The sequence below is a fragment of the Siphateles boraxobius genome, unplaced genomic scaffold (assembly GCF_051911475.1).
Source record: "Siphateles boraxobius isolate OS27281-9 unplaced genomic scaffold, OSU_SipBor_1 29, whole genome shotgun sequence".
Classification (NCBI taxonomy): Eukaryota; Metazoa; Chordata; class Actinopteri; order Cypriniformes; family Leuciscidae; genus Siphateles; species Siphateles boraxobius.
In genome coordinates this window covers 6,961,370-6,985,311 of record NW_027508908.1, presented here as the reverse complement: position 1 = coordinate 6,985,311, position 23,942 = coordinate 6,961,370, and the positions used below count along the sequence as shown (strand labels likewise).

At 38.4% G+C, this 23,942-nt stretch overlaps 2 protein-coding genes across 3 annotated transcripts in view; one reads left to right on the top strand and one right to left on the bottom strand.

Moving 5' to 3' along the window:
- Positions 1-7,019: 7,019 nt before the first annotated feature.
- Positions 7,020-20,091, bottom strand: ddx39aa (DEAD (Asp-Glu-Ala-Asp) box polypeptide 39Aa). Its single transcript, XM_077246391.1, has 10 exons — positions 19,982-20,091; positions 19,045-19,257; positions 18,077-18,204; positions 17,450-17,726; positions 17,237-17,355; positions 16,945-17,076; positions 16,749-16,858; positions 16,518-16,662; positions 16,233-16,380; positions 7,020-7,573 (listed from the first exon to the last, which is right to left on the bottom strand). Exons 2-10 carry the CDS (start codon positions 19,250-19,252, stop codon positions 7,557-7,559), a joined length of 1,284 nt encoding a protein of 427 aa, XP_077102506.1. The 5' UTR covers positions 19,253-19,257; positions 19,982-20,091; the 3' UTR covers positions 7,020-7,556.
- A 1,319-nt stretch (positions 20,092-21,410) lies between these two features.
- evi5l (ecotropic viral integration site 5 like) overlaps positions 21,411-23,942 on the top strand; it is a 51,440-nt gene continuing 48,908 nt past the window's right edge. For both annotated transcript variants that reach the window (XM_077246384.1, XM_077246383.1), the window contains exon 1: positions 21,411-21,638. The gene's annotated coding sequence lies outside the window, so the exon portion shown is untranslated. The remainder of the gene's footprint in view (positions 21,639-23,942) is intronic.

The following is a 23,942-nucleotide window of genomic DNA, read 5'->3' as shown; positions in this document are numbered from 1 at the left end:
TTAGCCGCCGTACCTGCTACGCTTTCCGGCGTCAATATCCTTTTTCACTGCTAGAGTGTGTGTTCGCCGTCGCGACTCACACTCTCTCTCTCTCTCTCTCTTTATCTAAAAGAGCAGCGTCTTTTTAAAGACACTTCGTTCCTGTGGAACTATTGCCTATTGCAAAGCGCCGTACTATGCGGGTCCCCGAGCCTTCTCCAGCCCGTGAAAGCTCGCCGCTTCGCCCGCCAGCTTCACCAGCTTCAATCGAGTCGGTCACTGATGGACAGCAGCCGCCACGCGCCGCCGCTTCCGCCATTAGTGACGACAAGATAGCTGCATCTGTAGAGAAGGCCAGCTATTGCCATGGTTACTGAGACTCCCGCCCGCTGTAGTGCCGCGCCACAAAGCGCCATACTCAGGGGGTCCCCGAGCCTTCTCCAGCCGTGAAAGCCCGCCGGTTCGCCCGCCAGCTTCACCAGCTTCAATCGAGTCGCTCACTGACGGACAATGGCCGCCGCGCACCGCCGCTTCCACCATTAATGACGACGAGATAGCTGCATCTGTGGAGAAGGCCAGCTGCTCTATCCTGGCGTCGGACAGTGAGGATTGGGCGAGCTCTGTGGACCTCCCCCCTTCTGCCCGCGAGTCGTGAGGGAAACGGGCCAGCATCAAAGCCGCGGCTAGCTTTCTTTATGTTATAAGAAAGCTACCCCGCCCCCTGTGGGCATTGTCACCAGCGAAATGAGGAAAGAGTGTGTTTTTAGTCCCGCCGAGGCCGGACCAATCTCCATTTCTCAAACATTTCTCAGCTCCCCTTAGTTTGAGCGGCTGAAAATGTCAATATTGCAGCAATGAGACTGTTGTATAACACGCACGCCTGCAAACAAACGCCAACACACACAAAACTGTGATGACGCTCTCTTATCTGCTCGAGGTATTTTAAGGTTTTGTTGTTTCCCCCTGTGGCTCAGTGGTGAAACCCAAAGCCTTGGCACGGGAGACCCGTGTTCAATCCAGCTCTCCAGCTCTCTCAATTTAGTCTCGTTCAGTTCCAAGAGAATGCGACTGTTCCAGTGTATTTTGCAGTAAACAAGCCGGTACCATGGCCCGCTTCTCTGCACACAAATGCCGTTTCCATGGCGACCCAGAAAAATCATATAAGCAGTGTATTTTCTGGTATTCCGGCCACAGTGTGGTGTTATGATGGTATTATGAGTGTAATAAAAATGCCCACAGCCCAGTGTTCATTTCTACACACAAACACAGCCCGCCACAGTGCAGGGCTCGCACATATGAGATCGACTCATGTCAATTGTGCATTAAATGTAGTGAATGTGCCCACAACCCAGTGCCCACAGACACTACACACTGCATGTGCCACGTTTTCTATTAAACGAAACCAACACACAAACAGTCAGCTAAGACCCACGGTGTTTAAGTCTCGCCGCGGCCAGACTCCACGAAACTTCTCGCTCGTTCAGTTCCAAACAATGTGACTGTTCCAGTGTATTTCGCAGTAAAAAGCCGGTACCACAGCCCGCTTGCCTGCACACGAACGCCATTTTTACGGTGACCCAGATAAATCCAAAAAAAGAGTGTATTTTCTGGTATTCCGGCCACGGCCGATGGTGTTATGAGTGTTGTAAGAATGCCCACATCTCAGTGCCCGTTCCCACACACAGACACAGCCCGCCACAGTTCAGGGCTAGCACAAATAAAATCGACTCATGTCAATTGTGCAAAAAAAAAAAAAAAAAAACATTTGTGAATGTGCCCACGACACAGTGCCCACAAACACTACACGATACGTGTCCCTCGGTTTCTGTAAAAACGAAAACGAAACACATTCAGTCAGCACAAGCCGACAGTGTTTTCAGTGCAGTGAGTGTGCCCCCTGTCCCGCGCCCACATTCCCTCACAGAAACGCTCAACCCCATGGGGTTTGTCCCGCTCGCTCTCTCTCCACAATCTGTCATAGAGAATTCGAGTGCGACCAGGCTGCCCGCCATGATCGGCGCTCCTCCCGCCTCGCACACTGTAAACACAGTGTTTATGTCTCAGCACACCGAAGCTCTGCGGCCGCCGCTATGCCGCGGCCAGAGCCCGGATTTCATTCTACCTCTAGCTATTCACGCAGAGGCTTGGGCAAAGCTTCCCGGGGTATCAGAATGGGTGTTGAACACTATAAAAAGAGGCTATTCGCTACAGTTCGCTCGACATCCCCGCCGTTACACGGCGCGAGTCGAAACCACGGTAAACAATGAAGTATCTACTTCGAGCCGCAATAGCAAAACTGCTGAGCAAAGGGGCCATAGAACCTTTATCTCAGGCTCAGAGCGAAGGGGGGCTATACAGCAGATATTTTCTGGTACCGAAAAAAGACGGGGCTCTCAGACCCATTCTAGATCTGCGACAGCTGAACAGAGTGCTTATGAAGCGCCAGTTCAGAATGCTGACAACCAGGAAAATCCTCGCGCAAGTGCGCCAGGGAGACTGGTTTATGTCAATAGATCTGAAAGACGCCTTTTTCCAAAAACAAATAGCGTCACGTCACAGACGATTCTTGAAATTCGCCTTCGAGGGCCAGGCATATCAATACACAGTCCTACCGTTGGGCCTCTCCCTAGCACCCCGTACATTTACGAAGTGCATGGACACGGCCCTTGCACCCCTGAGACTTCAGGCCATGCGGGTTTTGGGTAAAACTTTATAATAACTGCACGCTATTAATCATTAGTTAAGCATGAGTAAACAGTTAATTCATCATTTATAAAGCATTAATAGACATTAATAAGCAGTTTATAAATGCAGCTATAAATGTTTATTTATTGATTTATAAGCATATCTATAATGTGTTTAATAATTGTATTTTCATACTTTGTTAATGATTAATTAATAATTTCTAAAAGAAGTATAGCATTATTTACAAACCAGTTATTTAAGAGTTGTCAGTGGTTCATAATATCACTTAGAAAGTGTAAGTAAATGGAGTACATTCAGGTAGTTATAAAGCATTTAGTATTGGTCAGTTTACTATTTTTGTGAGCTCATCTAAAGTGAGGACTATTCATGCCTTGTAAAGCATTTATAAAGGAGATTTAAAGAAAAATGAAACAAACACAACACAGTGATACAGAACATAGAGATATTTAACAGCCTTTAAATCTCCTTTATAAATGCTGTACTAATGCATAATAGATGTGCTTTTAAATCAATAATAAAGCATTTATAGCTGTAATTATAAACTGCTTATTAATATATATTGATGCTTTATAAATTATTAATTACCTGTTTACTTATGCTTACCTAATGATTAATAGTGTGCAATTATTATAAAGTGTTACCGAGTTTTGAACTACTTGGACGATTGGCTGATTCTAGCTCGATCACATTCTAGAGCTCATAGAACACAGAACCACATTACTCGAGCATCTCGAGAATCTGGGTCTCACAGTCAATTGGGCGAAGAGTTCGCTGTTTCCCATATTTTTTTCTATATCTGTTCCAGTGTATCCCGATATTTTTAACCAAATCGTTTTTCCTACTGATAGACAAGCTGATATCAACTTTTATATGGAATGGGAAAAATGCACGCATCCGTAAAAGTGTGCTGCAGCGACACCGAGAGCATGGAGGACTATCATTACCCAATTTTCAGTACTATTATTGGGCAGCCAATGCTCGTTCTATGTTATATTGGTTTAACTCGCATGCTGGTGGTCCTAAGTGGCTGTCCCTTGAGAATTTTTCATGCCATCCTGCTTCTTTACATGCATTGCTCTGCTCAGCATTGCCATCACTTCAGAATTCAGAAAAATTAAACAGTGGTTTGATATAAATAAATTATCATTAAATTTGAGTAAAACTAAATTCATGACATTTGGCAATTGTAAATTTAGTAATCAAGTTCAGTTACAGATCGATGGTGTTAACATAGAAAGAGTATATGAAATACAATTTCTTGGAGTGATTATAGATGACAAGATTTGCTGGAAATCTCACATAAAACACATTCAAACAAAATTGTCAAGAAGTATTTCAGTCCTGGCTAATGCTAATTACATTCTGGATTACAGATCACTTCACATTTTGTATTGTTCATTGGTGCTACCGTATTTAAATTACTGTGTAGAGGTTTGGGGCAACACATATCAACATCTATTGCAATCGTTATTTATGCTTCAAAAAAGAGCAATGAGAATAATTCATAACTCTGGATATTTGGATCATACCAACTCTTTATTTTTACAGTCAAAAGCATTAAAATTATTTGATTTAGTTGAATTTCAAACAGCGGTCATTATGTTCAAGGCTAGAAACAATTTATTGCCTGGCAATATACTGAAAAGGTTTTTTGAAAGAGAGGGAGGTTACAACTTAAGGGGAAAGTCGAATTTTAAAACTCCCACTTTTCGAACTACTAGGAAAAGTTTCTGTTTATCTGTTAGTGGTGTTAAATTATGGAACAAACTAAATAATGAATTAAAGCAATGTCCAAACTTATTCCATTTCAAAAAGATGTTCAAAGAAACTATATTCCAGAGGTATAGAGAAATTCAGTGCTAATAATAAACTGTGCTAGGCCTATATTGAATCATTTGTAGTATGTATAAATATTGTTGTGTTTGTGTAATATTATGTGATTAGAACTTTTTGAATATATTTTTTCATTGATTATAGATTTATTATCTCCGCAGATTTATTATTTTGTAGTTATCTCGTTAAACATGGTTGTAATGGTATAGGGGTAGGAGTATATAAGTTTTACTTCTTCCTACCTCCTTTTGTGCATGTAAATAGAAGTCTTTAAGTTTTTGAAAGTATGGAGTTTTTACTTTGATGTTCATTTGTTTTGTTTTTCTATTATTATTTTCTTTGATTGATTTTTAATTTTTTTATTTACATGTTCAAATAAAAAAATAAACAATATATAAATACTCTCTGAATCCAGTGGTTAAGCACTCCTTCAAAATATGGGGACAGTTTAGAAGACATTTTTCACTTAATGACGTATCAGTCTTTGCTCCTATAGTAAGAAATCACATGTTTACTCCTATTGTAGATGATTCTTTTGGTGCCTGGTCTGTAAATGGCCTTAGAGTACTAAAGGATATGTATATTGATGGCACTTTTTGCAACCTTTCAGCAAGTGAAAACTAAATTCCAAATTCCCAACACTCACTTCTTCAAATATCTTCAACTTCGTAGTTTTGCTGCATCGTCTGTTAGTCACTACCCCTCATTACCACCTGAGTCACTTCTTGAGACTGTCCTAAAAGTGAATCCATATTCCAAGGGGGCCATTGGTAAAATATATAGTGTAATGAATACACATAATATGGGACCTCTGGCTCACGTGAAAAGATTGTTGGAAGAGGAACTGTCTATAGGAATTTCTGAGGATGTATGGGAATTTACATTGAAAAACATTCATTCATCTTCAATATGTTAAAGACATCGAGTGATGCAATTTAAAGTTGTTCATAGACTGCATTGGTCTAAAGTAAAACTGGCAAAATTTAAATCAGACATAGATACTCACTGTGATAGACGTGAGGCCGAACCAGGTACTCTGTTTCACATGTTTTGGTTCTGTCCAAAACTTGAAGTTTTTTGGAAGTCTATATTTAAATTTATTTCCGACACTTTGGGGACAGTCATAGAGCCTGATGCCATGATCTCTGCATTTGGCATTGTTCCGCAGCATTTTCACTTAAATCATAACAACAAAAGCCTCATAGCATTTACTACTCTTTTAGGCCGACGGCAGATACTGCTTAAATGGAAAGACAAGTACCCTCCAACATTCGAAATGTGGCTCATTGATCTTTTATACAATCTGACCATGGAAAAAATAAGGAACGCTACAGCAGGCTGTGCCTATAAATTTTTGGATATCTGGCAACCGGTTCTGGACCAAATTAGAAAGGTGGATCCCTCTCTACTCTCAATTTCAGAGTAATATACTGTACATACTTGTGCTTTCTTCTCTAAAACATGTCAATAATTGTTTTGTTTTTTCAAATTAATATGTGGTTTGGTGCAACAGGTGGGGATTGCTCTTGGGTGGGTGGGTTAACATAAAAAGAAAATGTATTGTAAAAGTATATCTTATGTTTGATAAGACGTTCAATAAAAAAAACTTTGAGGAAAAAACAAACATTTTTTTAACCCAAAAAAGTTACGGAGTGGAGCTTTAACTAAGGCCTGCCTGTGAAACCAGACCTTTGTGTTTTAATATGATTACAATTTGCTTATGCCACAAAATATTTTAGTTTAGAGCTTTAATCTCTTTGAGGCAATTGGTTATGACTACAGGTGTGCTTCACATAAATAGGCAACACACACTAAAAAAAACACCAATGGACACCATTTAGTTATGTTTGTTGCAACGATGAATATCTTCAGGAACTAGTGTAGATTTATAACGCTTTCAAAGGTTCTTATATCCCTCCACTTTTTTAACCTGAGTCCCATTAATAATCAAAGGTTGCAAGTGCTTTCTTACTGAATTTGTCATCTCCAGTCACTGGAGGGTAATATCTTAACACTTAAGCCATACCAGAATATTAATATGCTATAAAAAAAGCAGAATAAATTAGGTGCCACTTTGCCAATTCATCTAGCAATAAACTCATGCATCTATGTGACGCATCTCACATCATGACTAATGTGAAAGCAAAAGGGCCATAATGAACAAACATTGTGTGAGTCATCAGAAAGTTTATAGAAATTGCGTGACATGGTATAAAAATGTCATGCCACATAAGAGACTTGTACCCCTTTATCCTGACCTTGAAGCACAAAAACTATTTATACTGCCTCAGAGCAGGACATTTATTTTTGCTGATTTATGTTTTCATTGCTGTATAATTTAGGAATAACAACAGGATATATTTCACTAGAATAACCATTGATATAACCATGAATAACCATTTTGTGTAGCATACTGAAAAGCATCATAAATGTGGGAGGCTCTACAGTAATACATGTCCATTTCCTCATTGACACTATCAGGAACTGGCAGTAAAATAAAATCAGTACTTTAGTTTATTAGTTAATGATATTAAAGAATTTAATCATATGGTTAATAAAATAAAAACATGCGTTTCCATATTCACTGGACCACCAGACACTATTTCTTAAGGATTATGGAGCTGTAGTTCTTCAATATTGCTCACTAAACCCCTTATTCCAGTTAGTTCAACCCCAATATCACCGAAGATGTTGAGGAGCCAGTTGACATTCTAGATCACGCCAACAAACAGAACAATGTTTTTAAAAACACAATAGAAAATCTGTCCATTTAACAATGAAAATCGACACTTCATTTTTTATAAAATGTTTTTAATTCTCAAACCATCAAACAACCACAATTAACAGAAGTAAAAAAGGACTCCCCACCAATCCCCTGGAACAATAAAATAAAATACACAAAATGGAAAAGGCTTTTAGGGCATGATCATATGAAAATAAAATGGGCGGTTCTCTCTTCCGCTGTCACAGAAACTACACCGAGACACAGATACGGAGAGCTGGACAACCACAACCATTCACTTCAGCACACATCGAGCTCATCTGGACTGCTCAACTAGAGAGAGAGAGAGAGAGAAAAAAAGAAGCATTAGGAGTACGGATGTCAATTCACATAAATTCTCATAATCAATCATGGTTTATACTAACGATCAATTAATTGTTAACCTCTTAATTGAAAGTGGGTGCGCAACCAAGTTATCACGTAACTTAACATTTTTTTTAACTAACACAAAATGAGTGTCGTTTTAAAGCTTAGAAGATTGGCTTTACAGTGAATATGACCATGACTTAAGTGATTTTAAATTTGCTGACTTTTTTCAGCAGGAAAAATTTAAAATAACTGCTTTACATGAAAATTTGATCTGTAACATTTTAGTTCACAACAGATATACCGGTCACATATTTTTGAAAATATCGTCGGATTGAACAAGCTCTTCTCTTTATGCTCTGCTATAAACTTATTGCTTAGAGCTAGGCTTGCCAGTGACTCTTTAAATCCCAAAATTCTGCATCTGGGATAAGCAAAAGCACTTGTGTCGCTATGCATTGGAGCCTTTTATATTATGATAGTTTTACACAAAAACATACAGCAAATTAATTTGTTCTATTATATCTATTATGTTTGTAAGCCAAATAAAGACACACAAACGCAAAGAGCCAAAACGTTTGTTAACTTTATCTCCCGTTTACAATAAGATATTTTTTAGAGTGCAGACCTTTTTTGCATTTTTGGATTGATACATAGGTCATTGATACATACTAAGAGAGTGTTGATTACAGTATCTTTGGAATGTGCTGCACAATTTTTTTTATTGGCCTACCCTCCACTGTATATATATTTTTATAGTACTGTACAATCATGAATGTATAATGCCCTACAAAGGCAAAAGATCTTAACTCGCTAGAGTGTGGAACTGAGAAAAATGACTTTGAAGATTTTTAGTTGTCCCGCCAAATTAATTATAGGTAGGACACTGAAGATCAGGCAATTAGATGTTTAAGTAATGAAAATTATCTACATAAAAAAATCTTGACCTCAAACTTGACTTTTGACCACTATTTTAAAGTTACTGTACTCTGCCTTTGTATTGTCAGCAAAAAGTGAGAAGTGATGCCAATGCAAAAGGCAGTAACTTCCACATTATCAATATTTGGTTGCTGATCACCATTAACAAAATCATTATAGCAACACCTACAGGTCCTTCTAAAAAATTAGCATATTGTGATAAAGTTCATTATTTTCCATAATGTAATGATAAAAATTAAACTTTCATATATTTTAGATTCATTGCACACCAACTGAAATATTTCAGGTCTTTTATTGTTTTAATACTGATGATTTTGGCATACAGCTCATGAAAACCCAAAATTTCCTATCTCAAAAAATTAGCATATCATGAAAAGGGTCTCTAAACGAGCTATTAACCTAATCATCTGAATCAACTAATTAACTCTAAACACCTGCAAAAGATTCCTGAGACTTTTAAAAACTCCCAGCCTGTTTCATTACTCAAAACCGCAATCATGGGTAAAACTGCCGACCTGACTGCTGTCCAGAAGGCCATCATTGACACCCTGGTGTCACCTGCGGAAGCAGTGGACTGAGTCTGGAGTAGAAACATCCAGAGCCACCGTGCATAGGCGTGTGCAGGAAATGGGCTACAGGTGCCGCATTCCCCAGGTCAAGGCACTTTTGAACCAGAAGCAGCGGCAGAAGCGCCTGACCTGGGCTACAGAGAGGCAGCACTGGACTGTTGCTCAGTGGTCCAAAGTACTTTTTTCGGATGAAAGCAAATTTTGCATGTCATTCGGAAATCAAGGTGCCAGAGTCTGGAGGAAGACTGGGGAGAAAGAAATGCCAAAATGCCTGAAGTCCAGTGTCAAGTACCCACAATCAGCTGTTGGTGTTGGTCCACTGTGTTTTATCAAGGGCAGGGTCAATGCAGCTAGCTATCAGGAGATTTGGGAGCACTTCATGCTTCCATCTGCTGAAAAGCTTTATGGAGATGAAGATTTCATTTTTCTCAGTGCCAAAACCACTGGTAAATAGTTTACTGACCATGGTATTACTGTGCTCAATTGGCCTGCCAACTCCCCTGACCTGAACCCCATAGAGAATCTGTGGGATATTGTGAAGAGAAAGTTGAGAGACGCAAGACCCAACACTCTGGATGAGCTTAAGGCCGCTATCGAAGCATCCTGGGCCTCCATAACACCTCAGCAGTGCCACAGGTATTGAAGCAGTCATTTCTGCAAAAGGATTCCCGACCAAGTATTGAGTGCATAACTGAATATAATTATTTGAAGGTTGGCTTTTTTGTATTAAAAAAAAAGACTTATTTTATTGGTCGGATGAAATATGCAAATTTTTTGAGATAGGAATTTTGGGTTTTCATGAGCTGTATGCCAAAATCATCAGTATTAAAACTAGGGTTGGGCGATGTCCCCTAAATTGGCAGTTGACGATGTTTCCAGCAAAACATCGCGATGGACGATGATAAAGTCGGTGGGGGGGGGGCTACGGAATCGCGCTGACCATCACAGACAGAGAGAGAGTGAGAGAGAGAGAGACTCCTTCTACTGTGTTTACACCACGGGAATACTCGGCTTGGCATTTTGAAGTATTTCTATGTTTATTTGGCCGTTTAGGCTCGCAACCGAAGACAAAGACTAACCTACTATGCTCGCGTGTTGCGCTCGGAGCATGCGCACAGCATCCTATCAGTAGAATTCAGTTCCCTTTCGCGACTTATCACGCTTTTAATATTTCTTTTCAATATAAAGCACATCCTGCTCTTTTCTTTCGCATTCATTCATGTTTTATTATTAATTACTTTAAACGGAATCAACTGAAATCTGCGCGGATTATCAACAATACAACACATTTATACATAAATTAACGGTCTCTGCGGCAAAAGTGAAAGTACCTGCGGCCAGCGGGTGAAATGTTTTGAAATGTCTCTTTGAACAGCAAAGCACCCGTTTCAATAAAAGGATATATTAAAGTTTATATAGCCTACTTTTACATTTTCGCTGCTGTTCTAAAATTATTTTCGCTGCTGTTCTAAAATTTTCGCCATCACCTTAAATAAGCAGCAGCTGCTTGAATCCCAGTGCAGAGTGCAGATATATAAAATCTAGGGATCATGGCATTTATTTTGTATGATTTACAATTATAGCCATCTACTTATCGCTATCCTGTGCTTTGGTTGCATTCTGGTGACCCTATTAATAGCCTAGACATTAGACATGACAAAATTCCTCCATGGGGTAAAGAGTATTTTCAAGTGGTACCGAGTGGCATAAGACTTGCTAAACATGCGTTCAAAATGATCACGATAAAACAGATCCTCGCGCACATTCGACCCGGAGACTGGTTTATAGCGGTGGATCTGAAAGACGCATACTTTCACATGCGCTTACCGAGATTATTGTTCGAAGGTGTCACGCTCCTCGTCCATTTCACGAAAAGTAGCCTACGCAGTGCTTTCCCCCTTGAGACTCAGTAGGGAGCGGGTTCTGGACTACCTAAACGACTAATGCATTTATAGCACAATCTTCTGTGTTACGCTTCTTTTCAATATGCGGTGGTCTGGCATATTATTGTGCTTGTGCACTTCGCTCGTCCCACGGATTAATTCCGGACACTGTGATTGTATGTATAACCAGCTTGTAAAAGCTAGTCTGATGTTGTATGCACCAACACTTCTTGCTTCCTTATGTTGTATGCACCAATATACCCTTGCTTTTTAATTATTATCACTCCCTGTGATATATTAGTCCGGCGTCGGCTCGACCGGGTTCAGGGTGGTGCTGAAGGCGCCGGCGAAGTTTTGGCACTCTGCCAGCTAGATGCATGTTTCGAAAAAACAACGGATTTGACTCAAGATACTTATCCACATGATAAAGGAGGTCTTGAATGTGCCAAAATTAGTTATTTATATTTTTCGACCAAAAACGAAGTTACGGTCTTTTGCCTTTGCACGGCAGTATAGTTTAACATCTAGAATGTTGACTCTTGTAACGCATAGTAATTGAATATTTTTACATTAAGATTTTGCCAGATGTAGCAGTAAGAGTTCTACACTCACATTCACTTAAGGCAAGACACGGCAGGCAAAAACATCGTTTTTTTTCACTGGTCAATTTTGAGATATTTGTCTTCAATAACATGTCTTCTTTCAGACTTGTGGTGAAAAAAAAGTCCAAAATACACATTTAGGTCTTTATTTTACTACACTTTGGCAGTTTGCATCTGTAGATTTCTCATACATTCATCAAAAGTTGTCGTTATAAATCATCCCTCTGCTCCGCAATCGCGATCTGCACCCTGCCATCACACACACCGTTAGAAAGCTCTCTCTCTCCTGAACAATGCTGTCGGGTTCCAAATATGGTCATTTCCTTTTTATAACCAACCAATCGTGAAAGTAAAAGGGGGGATTTTACTCTAAATGCACAATCTGATTGGCTGATGCCAAATCTTTAAAGCCCGTTTTCTCAAAATGACTTTGTCATACTCCAAGCCTGAAATCTCCACTTCAGTAGCACCTATATACACCAAACTTTCCAGTCTGGTACCTAGTTATATTATGAAGACCTTTACAGAGGCATTTCTAAATATATTATTCCTAGCCTGATTTTAGTGATTTATATAACATTTTATTCCAAAAGACAGGGCGAAAATCATTTTAAGGCTATTGACAGTATATTCTGATTTACAGGATAACAAAAGTAGATATCCATAAATCCCTCTGTAATTTTTTCCCCATCTAATATGTGAACAATGAAAAAATTATTTTGAACCTGGCTTTGTCCAATACTCAGATTTCGTTTTTTAAAATATATGCAAATAGCGCATATTTAATTAGACAATGCCTCATTTGCATATTTAAACATTAAATTACAGAAAACTTGTAATACATTTTTTTCTCATCTTAATGTAGTAATCTACTGGCAAAGTTTCATGGTGATATGTGCTAGTTAAAAAAAATGCCCTATTCACCTGTAGTGTCTCCCCTTAACCCTTCGGAGTCTTGGGCTATTTTGGCCGTTTTTGAGTACTTTTATTTTTTTTTAAATTTTGCAACATAAACAAATGTTTACCATACCAATGTTTGGTATAATTTTTTTCAGCACAACATCACCTATATGATCAGACAATTAGTTTTTCACTTTGATGTACTCTATCAACATAATGGACCCAAAATCACACAAAAAACACAAAATCCAAATAGAAAATTATAGCTTTTCTACTACAAAAAACACAAACATGCTCAATGAAGCATTTTAAAAGGTTTAAAATGTAAACTCAAGTTGTAAATGTCAACTTTTACAGGTACAATTCAGATATAATCAAACTACATACAAAAAAAATATGATTTACAAAAAAAAGGGGGTGTAGCCATAGGCTTTTTTTCTTTCTTTTTAGCTCAGCCACTTTTTAAAAAATGTTGTGCACACAATTATTCAGAGAGCTATATTTAAGGCCTTGCATTCCCAGAGTATGAGGGTTCGCAAATAGTGCAAATACAACATAAAAAATGTAAAATTGAGATAAAATTAAACTATATGCAGCAAAAAGCAGGTGTGGCAATAGGCGTTTTTTCTTTTCTTTTTTGCTTAGAAACTCTACAAAACACTTCATGTACAATTACACAGATAGCTACATTACAGGGCTTTCATTCCTTGAGTAAGAGGGGTTCCTCAATAGTGAAAATATACCATACAAAAGGTAAAATTAACACAAAATCAAATTATACATACAACTATTTACAACAAATATCAGGTGTTTTTTTATTTTTATTTTTTATCTGTGCCTCTCCTCAAAACAGTTTATCTAAACTATCTACACTACTCCTAAACTATTCTCAAAATCTACTCAAACTCTTCCAAAAACTAGCAATAATCTCTCTCTCTATATATAACGTATATATGTCTCTCTTTATCAACTCCGTAAATCCTCTGCCTTTCAATTTTGCGTCTTAGCTCAGTTGGCTCCTCCTCCATTCCCTAAAATGTGCAGCCTGAAGAGCAGAGTCAGCAGATTCACACATTTTTCTCCGTTTTGTTTTATGACAAAAACCGACGAAGTTATTAGAATAAATGCAACGCCTGTCGCATCCCATCTGGCGTTCTTTTACGAACGCGTCAGTATTTTTTTATATAAAGTTTAAATGAGCATATCTCCGTTTTTACTTGGTCTATCAACACAAAACAAAAAGTAAAATAGAATTTCAAGCCAGCACTTTCGACAGAATTGGACGGCAGCGCTCAACGTGACTTTGTTTTTATGCTTCGACGTCTTAAACTGGTCATGTAACTTGATCACGCCGGCGTGATCGGCGACCCCGAAGAGTTAAGGTGCACTGTGTAATTTTTAGTGGCATCTAGTGGTGAGGTTGCGAACTGTCGAATGTCGTCTGAGACAGCAGAGAGTAGCCAGTTCAGCAATGCGGTTTCTTTACAAAGATAAATTAAGAAATTATGTTTACTTGATTATTCAGTAAAACAATATGTTATTGCGAATATTATTGTTACTTGTTCATCATTGTGTCAGCGTTTTATTCACTGACTTTAGTTAGCTTATATGCTCGAAGAACAAAGGTACTAAACGCATTTGTCCATTATGGGGTCACTGTAGAAACATGTCGGCGCATTTCAATGTAAGGGGACCCGCGGTGTATGTAGAAAGAAATGACTCATTCTAAGGTAATAAAAATATAACGGTTCATTAAGTAGGTCTTTATACACCACTAAAAACATAATTATGTATGTGATATTGCATTTGTCAACAGATCCTCCTAAATATTACACAATGCACCTTTAATGATGTTTTATTAAAGTTTGGGAGAAAAAAATTCAAATGATTCATCCAATCAGAATGAGAGGACACCTATAACTACGTAACTGACTCACCCATGTTTCTTGACAATTTTTTCTGCATCCCTCCACCACCCCATCTTCTCAAACTAGCCTGATTACTATCCTAACCACAGATCAAAGGGGAGTACTCTGGGTTCGGGCCTCCCCCCTTTTTAAATTTTACATAGGCCTATATATAGTTGTGTCCAAAATAATAGCAGTGTGTTTAAAAAAGTGAGTAAAGCTCAAAATCCTAATAATAACTTTTAATAACTAAAATAATAATAACTTTTATTTCAATACACAGCTGCTTCACATCTGCGTTGCATGGAGTCGACCAACTTCTGGCACCTACGAACAGGTATTCCAGCCCAGGACGATCGCACTTCAGACCACAGTTCCTCTGCATTTCTTGGTTTTGCCTCAAAAACAGCATTTTTGACGTCACCCCACAGGTTTTCTATTGGATTAAGGTCCGGGGATTGAGCTGGCCACTCCATAATGTTAATCTTGTTGGTCTGGAACCAAGATGCTGCTCGCTTACTGGTGTTTTTTGGGTCGTTGTCTTGTTGAAACACCCCTTTCAAGGGCATTTCCTCTTCAGCATAAGGCAACATGACCTCTTTAAGTATTTTGATGTACTCAAACTGATCCATGATCCGTGGTATACAATAAATAGGCCCAACACCATGGTATGAGAAACATCCCCATATCATGTTGCTTGTGCCACCATGCTTCACAGTGTACTGTGGCTTCAATTCAGTGTTTGGGGGTCGTCTGACAAACTGTCTGCGGCCCCTAGACCCAAAAAGAACAATCTTGCTTTCATCAGTCCACAAAATATTGCGCCATTTCTCTTTAGGCCAGTCAATGTGTTCTTTGGCAAATTGTATCCTCTTTAGCACATGTCGTTTTTTCAACAATGGGACTTTGCGGGGGCTTCTTGCTGATAGCTTGGCTTCACATAGGAGTCTTCTAATTGTTGCTTTACTCACGGGTAACTTTAGATCTTCTTTAATCACCCTGGAGCTGATCATTGGCTGAGTCTTTGCCATTTTGGCTATTCTTCGATCCATTCGAACGGTAGTTTTCCGTTTTCGTCCACGTCTTTCTCGTTTTGGTTGCCATTTTAAAGCATTTGATACCATTTTAGCTGAGCAGCCTATCATTTTCTGCACTTCTTTATAAGTTTTCCCCTCTCCAATCAACGTTTTAATCAAAGTACGCTGTTCTTCTGAAAAATGTTTGGAACGGCCCATTTTATTCAGATCTTCAGAGAGAAATGCACTATAACCACCATGTACAGTACAGTACTGCCTTCGTCCTTAAATAAGGGCCACTTATTAACACTAATTTTTTCACAGAATGATTAACCTCACTTATTGAACTCCAGACTGCTATTATTTTGAACACACCCCTTTCAATTAATGATTCAATTATACAGAATTAGCAACATACATGTCATGACTGTTGGGTCTGTTGTTTTTCTATTACTCTACTACACCTAATAGTAAATTATTTGCCATGTAGAAATATAATTTCTACCAAAAACAGTGATTGATCTGGTTAGTGATGTTGGACTGCTATTATTTTGAACCCAACTGTATATATATATATATATATATATATAAACATTTTAAGCCTATTTTTTCCCCCAATTTTCTCCATTTATAATGAAGCAGTGTGTAGTTCGTAAGTTAATTAGGTAAAGATCTCGCTTAAAAAAAAAAAACCTATTAGTTTTGGATTACTAGATACTCAGGTATTATCAGGCCATCTCCATCTTAAACGCACAAAAAGATCAACATAACTAGAACATTAAATGCACATTTCTTTTGCTGATTTCTTACTGTAGGTGGAGATGTCGATTTCCTCAGGCAACTCTGCAACGTTGACTTCAAAACGGTCCTGCACATCATTCAGGATCTTTGCATCAGTCTCATCTGATACAAAGGTGACAGCCAATCCTTTGGTGCCAAACCTACCAGCACGAGCAACCTAAAAGATAGAATAAGTTTAACATTCTTAAGTTGTCCGTGTTTCCAAGGCCCAGTCCTAATTTTAATCTTGAGGCAGTTATTACACTTCTAGTATTGGTGAAAAGTAGAATGCTACAGCCCATGATGCATAAATACCCTGTGTAGGTATGTGTCTGAGTCCTCAGGCATGTCATAGTTGAAAACTATATTAACACGCTCAATATCCATCCCACGGCCAAAAAGATTAGTAGCCACCAGGATCCGCCGTTGAAAATCTTTAAACTGTTGATACCGAGACAATCTGCAGGGGAGAGAATGAGAAACTATTTCAGAATTTGCATTTCTCACCCAACCATTGAAATATCATGGGATCAGCAAGTGTCTTACCTTTCTTCCTGATCCATTCCCCTGTGGATCGCAATGGCTGGAAAATTCTGTTCCACCAGCAGCTGAGACAGAGCCACACAGCGTGGAACTGACTTGACAAATATCACCACCTATTACATCCAAACAAACCGTATGAGTTGACAAGGGCCCACTTTCAAAGCAAATGACGGTAAAAACGTGATGAAATGACAGTCACCTGGTTGAACTCAAGAACGTCAAGAAGGTCAAACAGTTTGCGGTTCTTTTCACTGTCTTTCAGTTTGACATAGTATTGCTGAAGACCATGCAGTGTAAGCTTAGTCTCATCATCAACAAACACCTCCATTGGCTGTAAGAAGAGAAGAACCTTTACATTTCAGAACACCTTGGATCAAACGGTGTCTGATTAGAGTTTGAGGAACGTGGGTACACCCATAGACAAAACTGCACAACCCTAATTAAAATTGAAAAATAAAACGCATATATAAGAAAAGAAAAGGATGACTCACGTCTTGCATGAATTTGCGACAGACCGGTCTGATCTCTTTGCTTAATGTGGCACTGAACATCATGCACTGCTTCTCGTGAGGCGTCAGTCTGAAGATATCCTGGACATCCCGTCTCATATCTAATACACAATCACACACAGTTAGACCTCTGGTGAATGGGAAACATCCACCTCCATATAGCAGCCCATGCAATAAATAAAAATAAAAACGCACCCAGCTGCTCCAGCATCTTGTCACATTCATCCAAAACAAAGTGTTTGACATTTTTGAGGTTCAAGGTCTTGTTGCGAATAAGGGCAAGGATCCTCCCTGGAGTTCCCACCACAATGTGAGGGCAGCTCTTCTTCAACACATCTTCATCCTTTTTTATGGACAAGCCACCGAAGAAGACGGCACACTTAACGTTGGACATGTACTTGGAGAAGCGCTCGTACTCTTTACTGATTTGGAAGGCCAGTTCTCGTGTGTGGCACATAACCAACACAGAAACCTGCAGAGAAGACAATGACAAAATTACATTTTAAAAAATTTAGTTGGCTTCGCCATGCATTATACAAGCTTTTAATCCAAGATAACAGTTTGCATAGACATAAACTCAGACAAAGAGGAGTTCTAGTCCACTGCTGTTTTGTTTCTTGCAAGTGGGAAGATTTAATGCTAAACCTAAAAAATAAAAAATGAGATCAGAGAAATACAGAATTTATTGGAACAATGTTAGTCCGGCCAATCTTACACTGAGGCAAAAAGTTAAGCAAACTAGCTTACTTGCTTATGACAATGTGCCTCAACATTCCTTGACAATATATCTGTTTTTGAGATAGCAGTGCAATTAAGACACACCTGCCCATCAACTGGCTCAATCTGTTGGAGTGTGGCAAGCACAAATACGGCAGTTTTTCCCATTCCAGACTTTGCCTGGCATAGTATGTCCATGCCCAGGATGGCTTGTGGAATGCACTCATGCTGGACTAAGGGAAAGAAAAAAACAAATACATTAAGAAAATAAAAGCACTTTAAAAAAAGTTCTAAAAAATGTCAAATAATTAAATAAAAAAGTAGCTTGAACAGAGATTATAAAGTAAGAGTCAGTTTAAAATAAATGTGTGACCTGAACAAGAATACTCCAATTTTTTACCAAAATTGGAGTGCTCACCCAAAAATTTAAATTGTCATTTACTCACTCTCAAGTACTTACAAATCAATATCAATTTCTTTCTTCTGGACATAAAAGATGATATTTTGAGGAGTATGGGTAACCAAACAGTTGATAGCCCAGATTGACTTCCATAGTATAGAGTAAAAAATACTATGCAAGTCAATGGGGCAGTCTTGGCCATATTCACGTAAAAAGTCTGTTCTCTTAAATGAAGTGTAAAAAAAAACGGCCAGTGTCACAGCCCTAATCATTGTTTTGTCTCAAGATGTTTGAATGAAGGTCTAATCCTGGCTTAATCTAAGGCCTTAATCTAATCTTAATCTAAGGCCTATCTGTAAAATCAGGCCAGAGAGGCACAATGTATCAGCCGATATTTGATCAAATGAAAAACATCTGCATATCAGCCATAGCATGAAAAAGGCATGTTAAAACATGCTCAAAACTAACATTTTAATGACAAAATGTCAAATAAGAGAGCAATTGACTGGTATCGGTCAATAGTTGTTTGTTAAACTCGTATAGGCAAAAAAAACAAAATCCTCTGGGTGCATCCCTTAATACTTTTTAACTTTATGCAATTATAGTGTAGCCTACTCAAGTAAAACCGTTTTTTTTTTTCAAAACCAACTTTTTACGTTACACAAATCCTCACCCTCAGAAGGATGCTCGAAGCCACAGTCGACGATCGCTCGGAGCAACTCTGGTTTCAGGAGGAAATCGCGGAACCCGGAGCTGTGAATGGAGACGTAGGAGCCTTTCACCTCCTTCTTGCCGGCTGGGACGACACTGTCCACGGCGGTTTGCGGCTCCTCGTCTTCCTCGTAGTCCAACAGCTCATTATCAACATCGTTTTCGGCCATGGTAACTGTAGGAGCAACAAGAGGGAACGCAGAGATGTAAATAACACGGTTATGCCAAGAACTATACAGATCAATAAGTTACTTGCACGAAAAAAAATGCTGCTCGCCGTTTTTAAAAAGGCTAAGCTAATGAATGGATATAATATGGCATTATCCAGCTCATGCGAAACTCTTTAACGTTAAATGATCACTTATATTGTTATATTTTTATCAGTTCTACCTACACAAGGTTAAAACTGAAACGGTTAACCATGATACAAGTTGCTATACACGTTGAAACCTGCTCTATTTTAAGTGAGCCGATTGACTGACTGCCGCTCAGCGTGTAACGTTAATATAGACAAAAGAGCCGCCATTCACTGTCCCAAACCGATCCTTTGATCTAAACCAGCGACACAATCCTCATTTTTCAAAAGTATGTAGAATATCAATGACTGCGAAGTTTTTTTTGATACATGGGAACATAGACATATTATGTTTATGCATGGGAAGCCATGAAATACGAAACGTTATAGACGCAAATGGGTTTCGAGTTCGCGCTTAGGCTTTGAGCCTTTCAGGCTGCACGGCTAGAGAAACGCGAGGTATCTCACTTACAACTGTCCGTTTAGATACTTAGATCTGTTACAAAAATGATCTCCAAAACAAGATTAAATACGTAAGTAAATAGCATTAATTAATTGCGTTTTACAAATTAAGGTTAGTAAAGGTATAAGAAAAAAAAATTACCTTTCGACGTTGGTAATGAACGTCGGCACTCAGGAATCGTCTGGTTAGGCCTTAAGTTTATAGCGCTTCCCGGACATAGAAACCGAGCTCTCCCATTGGCTGTACTCAACGTCAATGATAGTTGAGATGAAGCGCATACGTGCGATTGGGTAACACCAATGCGCGTCAGTGTTGTGGGCGGGTTCAAAAACCAGTCGCCAGCCTTCATACTCTAAAATGGCCACACGATGTCACTATATGCATTCTGATTTTGGGCCTTCAATGACAATCTTTTGAATCAATGACAATACTGTCAATGTGATAAACGTGTATGGTATAAACAGTGCGATCTAAAACTCGAAGACCTCATTAAAATATAAATACGTTTTCAAAATTAAAACTTTATAAAAAATAAAAAAACATTTGTATATACAACACTAAAGCTAGAGTAAGCAAACCATTGTTGGCATCATTGTCAGATTTTTTATATTAACAAGGCATTAAAATAGACAATACAGAAAATAAATGGCTGCCTCATTTGGAAACAAATAAAGCATACAACAATATAATTATGGCATTAATTTATATATAAATTATGGAGTATATAAATTAAAAATAAATTACTAAAATATAAATGCCACTATCCCCAATGTAAATATGTGACACTGACTGAACTCAAGTTAAATTTCCTTTGAATACTCTGTCCGTGACATTCTGAAAATCTGAAACATTTTTCAGTAAAATTTTTCACCAAAAGTGTTACACTGATAATCTATCATTTGTAATGAAAATCTAAAACATGAACATTTTCGCTAGTGATTTCACAATATAGTGTACAACCATGTATAATTATCTGTAGAAGATGTGTTCACTTAACAAAGAGAAGAGCGGATTATTAATAAACCTTCAAATATTACATTTACTAAATTTTATTAAGTAAAAAGAATAGGCCTCTAGATTTATTATTATTATTATTTTGCCATTCTGTATATGATTTATGAGACATTATAGTAGTTATTATCGTAAAAAAAATAACGTGGCTCATCTTTAGAAGATAATAAACCGGACAAAACTGTCTGAACAGTTACACCATAGACAGAGTTACACCAATCAACACCGCAACATCACCTGCCCGCTGCCCACTGTGGCTGAGGTTAAGAAAAATAAAGGATTGGTGGGATGAGCTGTCAATCATGACTATTCCAGTTTAGTCTATCCTCCTATTGGTCAAACGTTTGTCAATCGCATGAGATCCGCTGACGTTAGAACATTGCACTACGTTTAAATATGAACGAGACCATGAAATAAACGGAAAACAGATGCACATTATGGATTGGCTCTCATCGAGTATTTATTGTAATAAGATAGTTTATGATTATTTATATCAGCATTTTTATTAAATCACGGCAGAGGTAGTAGGCGGGACCGGGGCGGGGTTTTCTCTTGTAGGCGTCGACCGCAGCTCTCCTTGAGGAAGCTCGCCCTGACGACTCATATTTTCCTCTAGATAAGCATCCACATCCAATAAATCCAATATGGTGCCCTATTCATTTCCTGCCTTAGCGTAGTGGTCCAACGGCTTCGTACAAGAAAGGTTTGCCGATATCTGCCGGCTTTGTGACCGATCGTCTTATGACAAGATCGCCGGAGCAGCTTCAGTAATGAGACCGAAATTCAGGTGGGCATTGCTCTATCTATGCATTTTCCATCACTGACAGTGTGTGGTGGTTGGTTTATTATGTGTGCACCCATCCATTGACATACAAGCTTTATTAAAAAAATGTTAATCAGGGTGATATGACAGAGAGTCTGGGGAAAAGCAGGGGGAAATTCCAGCGCATCACACTCGTGCTCCCATCTCTGGACCAGCAGCGCTGATTTGCCTGCCTGCCCATCTGCTAGTTGCCATGGGGGGAAATCTTCATCCACACCCCCTTATTATCGTATACGGAAGCAAATGTGATTGTGACCTAATTTAAAAGCTAGTCGTAAAAATACACATTGCGTTTAATACCATTGTGCTTTGAATTCAGTGCAGCTATTCTCCATTGCAAAGGCGCTTGCGTTTAATGTCAATAACGCTGCACAATCAGAACAGTCATATCACCAAAAATCCCTTCGCAATAGCTAATATAATGTGTTACTAATCCATTGCACACATATAGTAAGAACTGGCATCCCCCCTGGTGGTGCATTTTCATGCGGTTTTGCTGAGTCCGGACTACAGGCTTTATTGTAGTAAGGTCGGGGACCATCGGCTATGGCTGTTTTAAGCCTATCTTCTTGAAAGACCTCAAGAGCTTGTTATGGCTTGTTATATTTTATATATAGCAATGTGAAGCGTAAACATGCATCATACTGTCATCATGGCTGTCATGCACATTTCATTTTTTTCATTGACATTTAGACATTTTGGTCAAACCAAATGAAAATATGCCTTGGTGAGCTGTTATGTTCTTTTATTTTGTTTTGTCACAGTTTAAGAGATTAATTGTCTGGCTCTTCCTCATGATTAAGGGAAGTCTGATTACATGTTTTGGTAGGGAGGAGGAGAGTTTACTTGTTTGAGTCGGTATTTAATGAATAGACTGTGGTTGTGCTATACCAGCTAAGAAACAAAAAGGTTTGTGGGATCTCTTGTCGTTGTTTTTGAAATTTTCTTTTTTATTCATGGTTGTAAAATTAATTAATTATTTGTTTTCTAAAAGAAGTAGATATTGTGATCATTCTGTGAAAAATATGTCATTGCAAATGGTTATATTTTATTGCTTAACAAGTATTGGAATGTGGCATCATGCCATGCTTTATTCAAGTCATTAAAAACGTCACTAAATCTGTGTGAGCAAAATTTCTTAACCATTGTAACCATTACATTTTTTAAAGAGCCAGGCCTGATAAGATAACAGTAACCTCATCATATCAGTCCTCCTCATCAAGGCCGTTACTATGTCTTGATTTTGGAGGGTATAGTAAAGGTCAGATAAAACAGTAAAACAACTAGAATTTATTGCTAAGCATTTTAAACTATTTGCAAATAATATTCACATATTCACTCTTAAACTTGTGCCTAATATGCTGAAAAGGTCTCTGTTTATGTTTCTGATCTCATCACATTCAATTATGAATTATATGAATCACATGAATAATTGCCTATATAAACTACAATTTGATTTAAAAAAAATTGAGTAGTTTGCATCAATGGATGGGGTACAACATGGCTATTTACCCCAGTGCGCTTTTAGTCCCTATTACTGTCAGTTGTTTAACATTTCTGTCATAAAACAGTTGTCAAATTAAATGTTTAGCTACTTACATCTTACCTCGCACTCTTTCACCTTTAAAGCTAAAGTGTTGTGCTGCAGTTCATTCTTGGCTAATCTGTTTACACTAAGGCCAGCCTTCTTTGTTTTGATTGACCACCTCAAGTATTCTGACATTGACAAGCAATTTTAGGCCGCTAAAACGGACTGGCCTAAAAATGTAACTTTTTAAACTTTTGTCATCCTAACAACAAACAGTGCAGTGTGTATTAAGTCAAGAATATCAAGTATTGGAGGGGATACTTGATTTGGCCATATCTAATTATTGCCCAGTGTATATGGTGATTACGGCCTTGCTCTTCATACACAATACGTGGTAATCCAGGCGTCCGACAGGTTGTGTGAACTCTAAAGACATTAGAGAAGATTATGATTTGCTTGAGGTTTCAGCTTAACTCAGTCATGCTGCATCAATCCTCGTTTGGTGAAACAGTCACTAGGACTCAGGTTATTGTAGAGATGGTACAGTAAAGAAAAAAACAAACAAATGACTGAACTGGAAATCCATATAATCTCTCCGAGGGTTGACGTATTGGCTGGTTAGTTGTCAAACTTGTCATTGGTGCACCATTCCGCAACAAAAAGCATCTTTCTCTATAGGCGGCTATTTGTATTTTTCCCAGTCTGCTGGTGTTCTTGTGATGCAGTCACCATTGTTATGA

Bases quoted from the DNA above. Each gene is read 5' to 3' on its own strand.
- ddx39aa (XM_077246391.1), bottom strand. From the start codon at position 19,252: ATGGCCGAAAACGATGTTGATAATGAGCTGTTGGACTACGAGGAAGAC. The intron at 17,077-17,236 runs GTGAGTCATCCT...CTCTTCTTACAG, and splicing joins GTCGCAAATTCATGCAAGAC to CCAATGGAGGTGTTTGTTGA. The intron at 16,381-16,517 runs GTATTTATGCAT...TCTATCTTTTAG, and splicing joins CAGACACATACCTACACAGG to GTTGCTCGTGCTGGTAGGTT.